Source organism: Opisthorchis viverrini (genome assembly GCF_000715545.1).
Source record: "Opisthorchis viverrini unplaced genomic scaffold opera_v5_15, whole genome shotgun sequence".
Lineage (NCBI taxonomy): Eukaryota > Metazoa > Platyhelminthes > Trematoda > Opisthorchiida > Opisthorchiidae > Opisthorchis > Opisthorchis viverrini.
The window spans coordinates 3242605-3257577 of record NW_008751671.1 but is presented as its reverse complement, the minus strand read 5'-3'; the positions used below and the strand labels follow the sequence as shown (position 1 = coordinate 3257577).

The 14973-nt window shown below is 43.5% G+C and overlaps 1 protein-coding gene across 1 annotated transcript in view; it reads right to left on the bottom strand.

The window, feature by feature from the left end:
* The window catches only part of T265_01443 (hypothetical protein), a gene marked incomplete at both ends in the record, with an annotated part of 35577 nt that extends 28811 nt beyond the window's left edge, over positions 1 to 6766 (bottom strand). The window contains one exon of the mRNA XM_009165469.1: positions 6651 to 6766. Within this exon, the coding sequence (XP_009163733.1) occupies positions 6651 to 6766 (116 nt within the window). The remainder of the gene's footprint in view (positions 1 to 6650) is intronic.
* Between the last annotated feature and the right edge of the window lie 8207 nt (positions 6767 to 14973).

Below are 14973 nucleotides of genomic sequence, written 5' to 3'. Positions count from 1 at the left end.
GTGTGAGGTACGGGGTTGCGAATGTGTATTGTGGCAATAACACGTTCGCCTCGCACTTCCGGAGTTCAAACCCTGGCACGGTCATTAAATGTGCACTGCTGATGGGATCGGAACTCGAGTTCAGTGCTTCCTCCACTTTGGTGTGGACTCACCAGAATAATTACGCCAGGACAGGAGGACTACTGTTCATACGAGAGTGATGCGAAGATGAGCAAAGTAAATTGTCGCTGGTTTTACGAAAAAATTAACGGTAAGCTTGATCGCTGTTATGACAAGTTCAAGAGTGACAGCACGTCCCACTACTGTCCTAGTTGTGACGATCGATTGACCCACCTCTCAGGACTTCCCAGTCAGCGAGCTCCACAGACGCTTGAAACCCGATGGACAGTTTTTGATTTTTGTTGTGTGAGGTACGGGGTTGCGAATGTGTATTGTGGCAATAACACGTTCGCCTCGCACTTCCGGAGTTCAAACCCTGGCACGGTCATTAAATGTGCACTGCTGATGGGATCGGAACTCGAGTTCAGTGCTTCCTCCACTTTGGTGTGGACTCACCAGAATAATTACGCCAGGACAGGAGGACTACTGTTCATACGAGAGTGATGCGAAGATGAGCAAAGTAAATTGTCGCTGGTTTTACGAAAAAATTAACGGTAAGCTTGATCGCTGTTATGACAAGTTCAAGAGTGACAGCCTTACATGGGGCCTACTAATCAGGTGTACGTCAACAAAGCAATGAACAAGTTTCGCACTCTGACAGCTCACAGAAGGCATTTTCACCACAACTGTTTTACAGCTCATAAGTCACGAAGTTGTGTAGCTTTTTCTGATTGACGCAATCCACTCTACCATATGCACAGCCTTTTTCTTTCCTACCTCTGGCTTGTTGAATCTGAAGAGATAGCTGAAGTACTTCATCAGATTTCCACAGCAGCATCCACTCCAATGAATTATTATTGTGTCAATAGGACCTAAGCAAGACGTCTGATATAGCTGTACATTACATACTCGTACCATATTTGTCCACTTGGTAGCCGTTGCACAAGACCTACAGCTACCGCTCCGTTTTCCCGTTTTATTGCAGCGTTTAAGATTTGACCCTTAAGCAAGCTGGTTAGCAAACTGCTTATGCACTCACTCTTGGTACTCTTGATCATCGGTGTCGTTGATCTGTCCACTTCCCTGACTACCCGCTCTTTATTTACAGCACCTGCGTGTGCAACAATCAACTGTAGCGTTGATCTCATGAAAGGTGCATTTTGCCGAGGAACAACCAATATCTTATCACTATGGTTTTGGACAAATACTAAATATAGGAAGTTTCAGCGCATGAGTTGTACGCTCTAGTTCATGCGGGGCAAGATTTCGCGGCAGGTTTAGTCTAGGCCCAAGGTTTCGTGATGTTGAACGTCTTTTGCCATCAGTTGTTCCTCAGCAGTACTGAGTTTAAGCGTGGTGGAGCCCCGTATCGCTGAAAAACTGTTGGGCATAAGCTACGGACGGCGAGGCTTCATTGTCGACTGCCGATCATCCTGGAAAACACATGTTAATTCAGACCATGTTCTCGTCCGATGTAGACCTCCACTAAATCAACCGAGTGAACCTAATGAGGAAACTTCTCATCTAAAAGTCGAATATTTTTCAGCGCCACGAATGGAGTTAACATACTACTGCCTACTGTATGTTGCTGTCAAAGTGACCTCATCGGAAGACATTAACTGGCAAGCTGTAAAAACCGAAATACGTGGACCTCAGAAGCAATCGCTCGGTGAATGTAAGACGTTTCCCTTAACGTACCATCTTATGATCTGCTATATGTAAACTCAGACACATGGTGGAACCGGCAGGCTCAAGAAATGGAGTTAGGTAGTTCAGTGGGGAATTCGTGGAATTTCTCCAGGACCCAGGACGACGTCTGTTAATGTGCGAATCATATGTAATATTACAAATATAACATGTGACAAGAAAATCGAGCGTTCAGATAGCTATTTAGAATATCTTCGACAATAGTTTAGTTGTTCACTGGCTTCCACACCTATCCAAGTTAACAATGCTCCTTTGAACAGTCTTCCTATCCTAGCACAATTATTCGGGTAAGTCCTCAGCAAAACGGTTAATCACAAGTTCATATCCTTGGCCGTGTCGGGGTTTCAACTCTGGACATCTGACATGTGAGGCGGGCTTATTTCCACTACTCCAACAGCGCGCTGTGGAGTTATCATCTCTGAACAGACTAACGTGTTCGTGCTTGTGCGACGTGATTGGTTTGCTCCACCTGCCGAACTGGGTTTGTATCACTCCTCTGCTAGTGAAGTGCCAACATGCATTTCTAACGGGTGTGATGAGCTGCCACTTAAATATGATTGTGCAACTCTGTGTTACACCTTAGCTAGACTGAACTTATCTTGGAATAAGAACGCGTTTCAGAAAACGAGCTGAGCAGTCGTCAGAGGGTATACGAATCGGCTTTTCTAACCAGGGGCGTCAGCCTGACGCTGTCACAAAGCAGCCGCTGACTTCAAAATACCAGTACACCTAACTCCGATACATTAGGCAGGAATTCGAGAGCCGTAAACAGGGTTTCCCTCGGATTTGAGATGTGTTGAGGTCATCGCGCCAATTATGTGTTGAATTTGCATATATTATATGCCGAACTGACGACCGGATAGCATCTAATCGCTCCTGTTAGCGATTATACTTCCGGTAGGGTGTAAAATACTTCGAAGTTGCCTTCTTCCAGAAAAAAATGACTTTCTATCTTGATTTTTGATTGTACCAGAACGTCGTGCTGAGGCGTGATGCGTTGTCTGTATTTCCTTCCATCGTTTCTGATCTCAGACTGTTTTTCTCCAAAGGTATGAAAGGACCTTCTAGGCACTTGTCAACAGTACGTGTGCTAGGTGCATATACTCGATGAACAATCAGCACATCCAGTTTATTGCCCGCGCAACCTCGAAATGGTTCCCAAGTTGTGTTGCATAGCAGTCTTGCAGAATTTGGTGTCTAACCCTACTAAGCCATCCCTGGTACTCTGCGAACACCTACCGTAGCGACCCTCGCTTCCAACGTCAGCAGCACCTCAGTCCAGTGTCCGTTTCACCAATGTCAGTAGAATATACCGTCTAATTACTTTTAGATGGTACAGCTGGATGGCTATCGAGTGGTTTGTTTGGGCCCAAAAAGTAGTTCAAGTTAAACCACAATGCAAGTTTGTGATTTGTATAGTCACAACTTCATTCTACACACACCGCCTCGTCGAATAAAGTCCAAAGGATAACGGGCCGAACAAAGCACATCATTGAATGGAAACAAAACCGGTGCCATGTTGGACGACTGATCAGTGTCCATGTCCTCAATATTTCTACGGGTTTTCCTCCTACTGATTCGGCAAGCGGTCATCATTTATGCGTTTGTGTATTCGCACTGCCCAATGAACGTTTGGCATAGTGTTGATAATAGTGACCCGGACTGTGAAAACTCAGCTGAGCAATGTGACCCACCCTATGAGCTGGCTAGTCACTTTACTGTATCCACACATTGGTATACGATCTGGTGGACTGTACTGGATTGTGTCTACCTTAATTATTTCGATCTTAATGTACGGCACAAGGAGATTGTCCAAATCATCGTGACACATTGGACCCAACCAACACATGCAGTTTTCGGTCCACAGGACAGAATTAGTTCTTCGTTGTCCCTCAGTTGCATCTGGCTTACAGGCGGTGTATATTTCAAACCGTTTCGTGGTCGAAAAACGACTTGGTTTTGCAGGATGAAGCTAGATGAAGCCACGTCACGAAGTCTCGAGAATCTTCCAAGGTTAACAGGCAGTTCAGCATGCGAAAAAGCCTTTTCTATCACACCGTACCAGAACTTTTAAGCCTAGTAGCAAATGCTATGACGGAATTAGACCGCAAAATCTGGTTGTATTTCCCTATGATAAAAGCTTCATGCTGGTCGGGTTGCTCCACCCACCCACTTCATACTGTCTGAATCTAGTATCTAAAAATGAGAAACATTGTGTCATTTGGAGATCACTGTTTCCGAACTAGCCGTCGACACAGCCAGATCCCCCCCCCCCTCACAATCCGCTACACATAAGGGCGCGGCGGACTTAAAGAACCGTCCATATCCAGAACACGCCGTTACTTTCACTTGCCCTTCTACCCAAAAAGATTCCCTATCCGTCTGACTGACTAATGGTCAAGTATACTGCGTTCATATTATTCATCACCGAATCAACTCTGAGTACTTGAAGACCAGCTAAGTTGTGTACCACAGAAGGGGTGCGAGGCTGGGTAAGTCTTGAGTGTGTGATTTGGACACTACATATGACAAGTTACGAACGCCAACGTACAACCGCATCTACAGGTGAAATCGATAGCTAAAAGGGTGGAGAAATTAACCTGTAGACTGGTCTGTGGTAGTTCGATGTCAGCTGCAATACTATCTGATTCGTTAAAACCCACCAACCAACATGAATTCCGTCCCACGTGTGGAAGCTCGCAAAAAGAATGCACAAAGCAATGCATACTTTTGTCATTCTTGTTTTCTGGCCCTGCTCAGCGGTGACGAACGAATGCACAAGAGAGTGAGAAAAGCGGTCATTAAATTGTGTGGCTTCCCCCGTATTTCGACTAATTAGCTTGAAGGCCATTGGCATTACGTTAGTATATTGAACAATACCTAACGATCTGTCTTGTATTATTTAGGTGGTAGGTTTCTACAAAGTTATATCTTGGTGTACTATTGAAAATTTTTAGTCTCGATGAGGTTTTTGGCATGCTCCATATAATGGTGCTCTCCGGAAGGGGTCTTTTGGAGGGGCTGAGTGAACTTTATTTACTGAGTGGCTTGAGGTGTCTTCAAAGCGGATCGCTGTAGCCATGGGATACGCAGATATATAGCTGCACTGGTGATGCGTTTGGGAAGTTTCAGACAACATATCTTACCGAACTTACGCATTAAAAAGAACATTCTCCTGGAAGAATTTTCCCTACCGAGCGCGTAGTATGACTGGTGCACACACAACACCATTAGTATTACCAGTATTATTATTATTATTATTACTTTTCATCAATGGGATATAACCAATGCACTTTTTAATTTATTAAACCGGTCAGCCAAAAGTGTTTTTTTTCGAATGCACCTGGCATCAACTTTGCAGGTATCTAAGCTATTCTAAAACACCCCACATCTTTGGAGACGATGGCCAGGTACAACCTAATTGAATAAAATGAAAACTAGCGTACCATCCATCAACATGCACCTTTCACCTTCCGAGTACAGCGTCATGCTTCGGAACGTGCAGTCTCTGAATATTTGCTTTGCAATTCAAGAAGAAGCAGTGGAGGATGTGAAGAGTTGAACATATCTCAGTATTCGCCTATATGTTGTTTGTTACTGGCTCAACTTTCATTGCATTCGGTTGCACCTCATCTGCTCTTCTAATCATTATTTTATCACTTACTCATATTTAACCTCCGCTTTACTGATACTTTTCCACTGAATGGAACGACATATCACATTTCGGCTTAAGTCTGAGATTGCTGCATTGCCAACGGTCCAGTGATTCATACTGAGAAACCCATAAGTATCCCTGCTGATGAAAACTCCTATTTTTATCCAATAAACGCACACCCTGGGAATACTTTAGTCGTGTTTGTCCTCGTAGTGTTTGATGAAAAATCCGAGCGTATAAATGCTAGAGTTCCAAAGCTCCACTTCATGTCACTCTAACTGCAATAGAATGCAGTCCCTAAATTCTGGTCATCCACTGGACCCGGGAACATGTTCATCAATCCGATAAGCTTATCTTTCAGGAATCTTGCAAAAGTTGTCAGTTAGAAATTCAGATCTTTCACCTGTCTCAAATCTCCCAACACCAACGATCTCATAAACTCGTTGTTCAAAGGGGGCAGAAATATTTGGCCAACTTCTCACCCTCGCCACTGATCTGGATGATACGCTTCTAGTTCGTAATGTGTTGGTGCTCCGTAACTCACTCCAATTTTGCACCCTTCCCATCTTTCGCTGTAGCTTCTAAAGATAGATTTTTATCCAAGCCAATAATTATCGCTCCACCTCTATGACCCTCAGCTTGTCACCCTGGTTAACCACCTCCAAAGTGACCTAGAGACCACCAGATCCTTCATCGATCATCAAGATGGGCTTATGTGCCACCGCTCTAAAAATATTCATCTACCGTTTGTTTTGTGGAATGTCTTGGTTCATTTTACTCTCTCGATCGATTGCCACGTTGATAGTCATCTTGAAACTCGAGTATCACTTTTCACGCAAAATACCAAGGACCCATGGTACAACAGGTAAACAATACTTGGCGGCAGTCATCAATCGGAAAACTACGTAAAGCTGTGAAAACGACGTAATAGATGAACATCGATGTGGTTTATGTTGTTGAGCTTGTTTTTTTGTGGTATAAAATGCTAGAGTGAAACGCCAGAACAAGATTACGGTGAATAACCACTAATGAGTGGGCTAGTTGGGGTGTGAAGCTTCTTGGATTTGTGGTAAAGGATCTGAACGATGTATAGTGGATAAAAATCGCCATCAGTGACTGGACGCATGCTCTGGAAGATGATATAACTCTCCAAATTTTCTGGTGTCATTGCAGTCAAAGATGTGCCCACCTAGGGTCAGTATTGTCTGTATGGATGCCATCAGTACACTGAAAGCCCATATTACGAGGACTCACGACTGGGGCTCGGTTGAGGCATTTACACTCAATCACACCAACTTCACTCATGATTCCATTTCCCTTTCTGCAACCCATCCAAGATTTTACGATTCTTCGTTGATCCTACGATCATCTATCTGCTTCCGAACTGTTTTCTTCTTTACGAGCGATATTACTTGGCCCCTATTTGTGCAGATGATTCCATGTCATGTCTCAAGTAAACCGGATTTCTTTCTGTGCTGTCGTAGCTATTTCTCTTCATCCTACTGCCGTCGTAATTACAGTGCCACTCCTCATGAACAGCTTTTTTCTAGTATTCAACTAATTTTTTGTATTTCACTGATTCCTCTGTTTTGAGTGATAGTCTACAAAATCTCCCACAGTTAGTTGCCAGGCTACCACCATTTTCCAAATTTTCCGCCAAAACTCACGGTCGTTCACTAGTTTGTCCTCCTGGAGTAGTCGAATCAAGTTGTGATTTCTTGTCGTCAAAAAGAGTGTGCAAAGAGAGTGCAAACGAGAGTGCAAACTAATTTCGTGCAATTTGGCTTCAAGTAGAACATAAGGTTGACGGAAACCCGGGGATCGTGCCTACCTGATGAGCCCCAAAAAGGGCGAAACCGGTCGTGGGCTCTCGACGGATTTTCAGCAACCTTATGAGTAGTACATTACAAATATACACTTTTCTCATCGTTTTTCCTCCTGTCATTCTCCTTCGCTTTCCGGTTTAACAAACTCTCACAGTGTTCACTATCTCAAGATTTAGGTTAACACCATCTGGTCCGCTTCATGGACTTTCCAGAATTGTTCACGTTAATCACATTTGGTGGGGGTTTTCCAACGCCTTCAACCGTTAGACGTCTGCCATTCTTACAATAGGTCTCTCGCTGCCTAGTTCACTTTCCCCGGTAGACCACTGATTAGTAACCATCAGAGAGTAATGTTGTGCGGACGCTAGCCTGGGGAAACTCAGCTGGATAATAAAAGGTACTCTGGTGACAACGACAATTGTATCAAACTTTGTAGGATCAGCCTGTTAGAAAAAGGCAAGTTATTCAGTCAGGTGCAAACACAAAGTGTGTGGTAATGTTTTGGAATTAAACGAAATTATGATGTGCGTTCGACGTAAAAGATAATCAAATAAGCTAAGGTCGGACTGCTCTTCATGACTGCTTTGTCTGCCATCTACCTGCCAACTGACTTTAGAGTAGCTTTAACCCTCCGTTGTCATAGGGAAGATATTGGATCCCCTCAACCTTTTCACCGCCATTTCGTAGGGAATCGACGGCACTGGAGGTTCGTTCATACTCGGTTTCATGATCCACTCAATACAGACTTCTATGTCAGGTTTACGGGCTGGTTCAATAATGTTTAGTTCCCTTTTGGCCGAAGCTGCGTCGGATGTCGCTCTCGAGGCTCTGTAAGCCGCATAGATTGCGTCCCTCAGTTGTGCTGCACTGACTTCCTTGATCTCAGCTTCGTTGTCACTTTCACAAGAAAGGAACAAAATCGATCCAATAAATGAAACATGCGCATAAAAATGGTAACAAAATGATTAAACTTTTCCCGAGCTTTTGAATCGCATTAGCCTTTATTGTTAGTGTGTGTAAAGAATGGCTGCAAACTGTGGTTACACTTTTACGTCATCGTAAAGTACATTAAACGCCTTGACAGTAACTGTAAAAAACAGAAGGCTAGAAGCTATCGGGAGTGAAGTGACCAGGTGATTGTCGGTAAATCAAAATGTCACATAACTAAGCCGTTCGTCTGATTCGCTATTTTTAGAAAAATAGCAATGGAGCTTGTGACACGGGGTGGAGGCAACTTGCCCGAACGGAAACCGGGGACTCCACCGTTAAGAATGCACATTGAGAGTGTGGCAAAAAACCGTTAACACAGGGAATGATAGCTGTGGGGGGGATCGTGGTGAACGATAGGTACGGAAGTCATCAATGTTTACTTGAAGTGCTTCAGTTTAGTTATGATGGCAGAATATTTGAACTCACTTAAGTGCTCGAGATCACAGGGTGTAACTAGCTACCCGATTTTTGACTTTGACTACTTTGCGAGGCAAATATTGTTGAACAAGTAGAGCGCACGGGATTTTATGTGTGATCTGCTTGATGGTGTTAACTAACTGCGCATTCAACTCAAGGCAAGCTAGGGAAAGTAACACCAGGTTTTATGTGGTTGTGGTACGTATGAACGATAAAAAATGCACAACGCTTTTCAAGTTTATCAGACCTTATCTTCTTGTTGATACTGCTTTTCGGAAGGTATTTATAGCAGTTAGCTAAGCACGAGCATAGAAAGAGTTTACTTGAATAAAGGATGGTAGTACTTTGTATGAGATAACCGTAACAACAAAGAATGATGCTCCCATTCTGCGGACACCTTACTGTGGTTTTGTATTGTGATCCCTATAAGAGTGAGAAGCTGTTTAACTGGAATCAATTGAGATAATTTTGGAAATAAGAACGTCTTCCATCCGAAAGCAGTTTTCGTTTTAGTTGGGAATAAATTTCGTTTCCCTGTACATCACTGCATTCCGGTTCAATCCCCGGTTTTAGTGAGTAGTACCGACGTTTGATTCACATTTTTTTGAATCATCTAGACATTTTTGGGTGGGAGCAGAGAGAATATGGTTCAGGGAGCAGGGTTCTTCATACAACATATCAGTTTACCACCTCTTAGGTAGTTTGGTCGTTTTTTGTCAACCAGAGAAACACGGATCCACCGTTTGGAAGGAAGTTACACGAGCTTTTTAGATCGAACTACGACTTTCGTGGGAAGTGGTTTCACGTGAAAACGTTGCAAGCACTTGTGACAAGTAGTCCTTATGGAGTTTCCGTCAAGACAGGCAGATGCTCTTCTTCATGTGTTTCGTAGCTAGAGCTCTTTATATGAGCAACTATTCGGCGACAGTTTATGAGTGATGTATGCCTGATGATAAGTTTCTTTGAAAGCTAAGCAGACACATTCAATCGTTTACAACTTTGCGCATTGGCGTTCAATAAACTGTCGATATATTTATCGGGTACTGATGCACTCCACTATCTAATAAACAATACCAAGCAAAGTGCACGTTGACTAATGATATCCGAAATACTTGATGCTTGGCTTTTCTGTCGAGTTACACTGGAATTCGTGAGTTTGTTTTTTATCAGGTCGGTGTTGCTGGGTAGCCTAATCAGTTGCACAGTCCGCTATTCACTCCCCATTTTCAGGAGCTACCTATTGCTATGGTACCTGGTGACTTAACTCAATTTATTCCAATTTATACACGATAAGGTCAATCTGAATTACATAGACTCATCGAGATTGGATTTCACGTTTCCAATATCAATTAGGCCAGTTTGTTTGCCATCGAGTTTTTATCTGCAAACTTCTAAGCCACTGTTTATTCCATTCAATCACTACTTGAAGTGTGTATGCTAAAACGCTTGTTTCACATACGTTAGATCAAAGTTTACTCTCCGTTGATTTGATCACAGGGCGAACAGCGTACTTTGGTAGCGTGCATGTTCGATGAACCTGACCAAACCATTAACTTACCAGAATAACACGCCTTGAATTGAAAAGCTGCCTGTACTTGTGTCTAGGCACTGAATTTTAAGCATCGACCTTCATTTTTTGTCAAAAAGCAGTTCCAATTCAACACCAGAACTTGAGGAAGTGATTAGCCTCGATGTGTAACCTTTGAACACGCTAACAGACAAACGTTCTTGCTGACTGTATTTTGAAACTTACTGGTTCCACCTATTTGAATCATTTCGCAATTCCGACATGCACTTTGTCACGTGAAATGCGACGTCATTCTTTCAGCCTCTATTCAAAGATAAACATGGTGCAATTTAAACCTCTTTATACCGTCACAGTTGGTCAGGGTGGAGTTTCGTAAACAGTCTTCCCTTCAGACAACATCGCACCTTTCAGGTCCGTGATCAGAATGTGGTTCACTTCGCATCATAGGCTTTATGACCGAGTGCTTCATTAAAACAATGATAGATCTATCGATCGTTTTGCTGAGTTTCGTCTGCTGTTTCCATGTCACATTATTATGGCACTGGTAAGGAGCTTCACTTGGGCCCCAACACATACCTTGTCATACCTGTTGAAACATGTTCATTGGATTTAATCATTTGAATGGCGTTCCCTGATGGATGAGACGAAGCTTCATACTGGGTATCAGACTTTTCTGGAGAAACGTACGCATATTAGCTTGCGGGAAATCTGGAGGTCCGGACATGTCCACCATTTTATCAGGTATTCGCCAAGTTCGAAAGTCGGCTTGTGAGCATTTCGTCACCAATCGAAGAGATACTATCCGTGCGTGGTTGGATGAAGCTATGTCCTCCTTAGTCTCCGTATCATCGGAGGCGGAAACGACAGTTTCTGCAACTGTCATAGGTAGAGCACAAGGTCTTATTACCCAGAACATCATTAGCTCGCACACCAATGCCTGTTCCGTAATGGACTGTTTGCCACCCTCAGAGTCCAATGTGACAATACACACTCATGAACGAAGGTACAGATACCACCAGAGTTGCGGTTAACACATAACAATCTTGACGGAGGGAAACAGTGATTTCATAAAGGTGATCATGGCAGTTAAGTTCGGACCTTAATAAATCGATCGATCAATATATCAGCTAGAAACCATGTACCATGGGCACTTTGGATCCAGACGCTACATATTCAATCACCGGAAAGTAGGAGAGTATGGGACATACAGCAAGGCATTGGAGGTGAAAGCATATTCAGTTGGTTTGGGAACTGGTTAGCTTCGCATTTCATTTCTGCCAGCGTCAGTAACCATTGGTGAGTTGAGTCCTGGGGTCCCCATCCAGGAAGGGATCAGTTGTCGACCCGATGAACTTTATTGGTTAATGTTTTCATACTTCTAGGCCAACTCTTAGTCTTCTCCACTCAGCGCAGGACTGAGTGAAAAAAGCTCTTCGCGGCAGGCGGACCTCTGGTGTGCGAAATACCTGTCCTAACCAGCGTAATCTACCAAGTGTGAGTAATCCATCCATCGTGGGAAAGTTCATTCTTACTAAGACCATCTGACGTACCGCAGCATTGCTCATTCGATGTTCCCACCAGGCGAGACACCGATGGTCAAGTACTAACATCTTTTGTATTTCCTCTGCACATGGAGGTCACGCCTCTAATCCGCAAAGTAGTATGGGTCGCACCTCAGTGTTAACCCTGCATTTGACGGACAGATCGAAGTCCCATTATCACCATAAGTGTCGGAGGTTCACGAAAGCTGCACTGAACTTCCCGATTCGAGAAGTATTCTCAGCTCCAGCCATATTTAACCACCACGTCAATTTACTCGTCTACAAGCGTGAGGTTCGTGTTTGCTCCCACCCAATCTTGCAGCAGCACCTTACACTTTGTAAACAAGTATGCGAAGATCATGGGAGGATTTCAACAACCGAGACAGCAGTTTCAAGCAGCACATCGTAACAGAGTCTTATGGAAAAGGCGATAGAGGACAGCCTTGCCCTACACCACTGGATGTGAGAAACTGATGATGAGCTCGCACACAGTGCCCTCATTAGTGACATAAATTTGAAAGGGACACCTTTGATCGCCAGACACCACTAAAGTTTCTGACCATCGACAGAGTGAAAAGCAGCTTTCTGGTCGCGAAGAAAGACCCAGGTGGGATGTTTGAACGAGTGGTGCTGTTCAAGAGCTTGTCTCAAGGTGAAGAAGTAGTCGATGAATCCTCGACCAAGGAGAAACCCAGCTTGACTCTCACGAATCTGTCCCTCCCGACAATCGATCAACCGATTGAATGATGCCAGAGAGTACCTTCGATGCGACGGATAACAAGCTGACACCATGATGATTTTGCATGACGTTCCTTCTTTGGAACCTAAGTATACATATATGGATATATATATGCATATATATATATATATGTATAGCGGCCACTTCTCATAATCACGACCCCCCTAATAATGACGCTTTTGACAGAAATCCGCGAGGTCTCATTGTGTTAGAAGTCTGTCGCTGCAAACTTGACGAAACTCGACGTTCCTTAAACAGCTGAAGTAAGCACGTTCTCTCATGATATTGGTAGGAATATGCTTAGTTCCTTATATTTGCTGGATGGTTCTGTGAAATTCACCTAACCTGACCTTGTGAATCAGCACACTGGTTATGGGATCTCATGGTGTTTTGGATTAATCCAGTTATCCTGTGGGATGAGATACTTGATAGTGACCTTCTAGCTCACTACAGTAAGAGTTATATGAAGTCAAATAGGTGAGCCCGATTATAAAATTTTTTTGTGAATAACAGTGGCTATTTTCATTTCGTTTGCCACCTAATTAATTCAGACCACGTCAGCAGGAGCTGCCCATCAGCCAGACGGGGTAGTCGTAATCTGCACAAGTTTCGCGAAAAACTCAATCGCTATTGGTCTCAGGACCGGTATACCACACATCTTACACCAAAAGAGACCAAGTAAACGACAACAAACTGAAGTACTCTTACGGCTGTCAAGGTGGACACATGTTTCGTAGTTCCTTCGTATATTCAAGGTGAATAGTTAAGTATCTGCTTCATTGATTGAGGCAACACTGCAGATTGTTCTTAAAGTGTTGACGCTGGACCGTTTTGTAGTCAGAAAACGGTAGCCTTATCATATAACTAAAGTAAGCTAACCGCACAAGTTTCTGCATTTTACTGTACTAATCAGCTGTTGAATGTTGGCATGGTTATATCCGGAAGGTTAGGTTCCTGAAAGTAACCTCAGAACGCCCGGAACTTACTGCTCCACCAAAATTTCAACAGGAAAGCCGGCAAGCATCCAGGTCAGTCAATCATTCAATCAATTCAGCAAAAGCCAATGAGTCCTCATGCTCGCCAAAGAAACACGACCGAATGTGATCAGCGTTCCGGCATTTCACAGAGGGACGATCGATTTTGACGGGTGTTCAATAACGCCTATCAGACAGCCTGGATCAATGTTAGCAAGTCTTCTTTAAATAACATGGGGTCGTTGTAACTTTTGCTCTCGCACTCGCACGCACTCACACGCTCTCACACTAGCTTGTTCGGAATATAGCTGTTATGTTCCCTTCTGAGTTTTTTTTCAGGCACTGGGCACTTCATCGGGTCAGCATCAGATACCGTAGATTGGCGAATCAGCATATATAACAGGTTAGATAAAGCTTAGTGCCTTTTTCAAACCTGATTACGGATAAGCTGCGAATTTCGGAGTTCTACGTAGTCACTACCAAGCAAGAGGCCAAGGAAACATGAGATGATAAAACAGTTTTTACACATTCATTGATCATTCAAGGTTGAAGTATGGGATTAGCTCTATCACCAATAGCAATCACCTGTGTCAGGGTGACTAATCATATCTAACCTAACTGGGTTGAACTTCCCCTAAGGGTATGTGTGTTATCCTCACTGGGGACCATGGTGCGCCGCTTCTCTTCCGCAGCTGAAGGTGCAAATTTATGGACTGAAAAAAAACACATTGAATCAGTAATTATGCCTTTGGTTTTCGGTGTTTGCCTTAAGAAGCCTTCCTGGATGAAGCTGTTCGATCGAGTTCGGATTCGATAAAATAATGTTTTGAAGCAGCTTATTTGCGTTCGGTCGTGCGTTGCCTTCAGGTGACAACTCTTCGTCTTTTGAACCATCCCATATGGTTGTGCTAAAACTGTTAAATCGAGGAGAGGAGTCCCAATAATAACTTTTAGTTTTGGGAAGAAGCATTCTGTCAGCGTGTGCCTCCTTTGTATGATGTGAATTTCGTTGTGGCAATACTCAAGATCACAGTTGGATATTTCGATAGTCGGATATTTGCATAGACTTAAGGTCCTCAGGGAACCTGTAGGGATTCACTTTTGTATCACGGTTTTTCTAGTAACATAGGGCTTTGCCTTTACCTGAAAGAATGACGACTGTTTAATCGTTGTCTTACACATTTTGTAGTGCCTTTCTTTCCAGGGCGTTTCAAGCCAAGTTTATGACTATTCCGTGTCTACAAACATTGGAGTGATACCTTACCGTCCTTCAGCACTGGTTCTTGTTGGCTGAATTCCAGCGGTGAATGAGTTATCTGGCCTTTTCCGAAGAGGGATAGTCATTCAAACACGGTGATCTGATCGAGGTAGTTGCGCACTTTGTGGAAGGACAGAGTTCACCTACTAGCAAACAGGGTGCCGATCTTGTTGGTTAACTGTTTGCTGGTGCGTCTGTTTATTGCTTGCATTGTGGCCCCATTTCGATTTGTTGAGAAT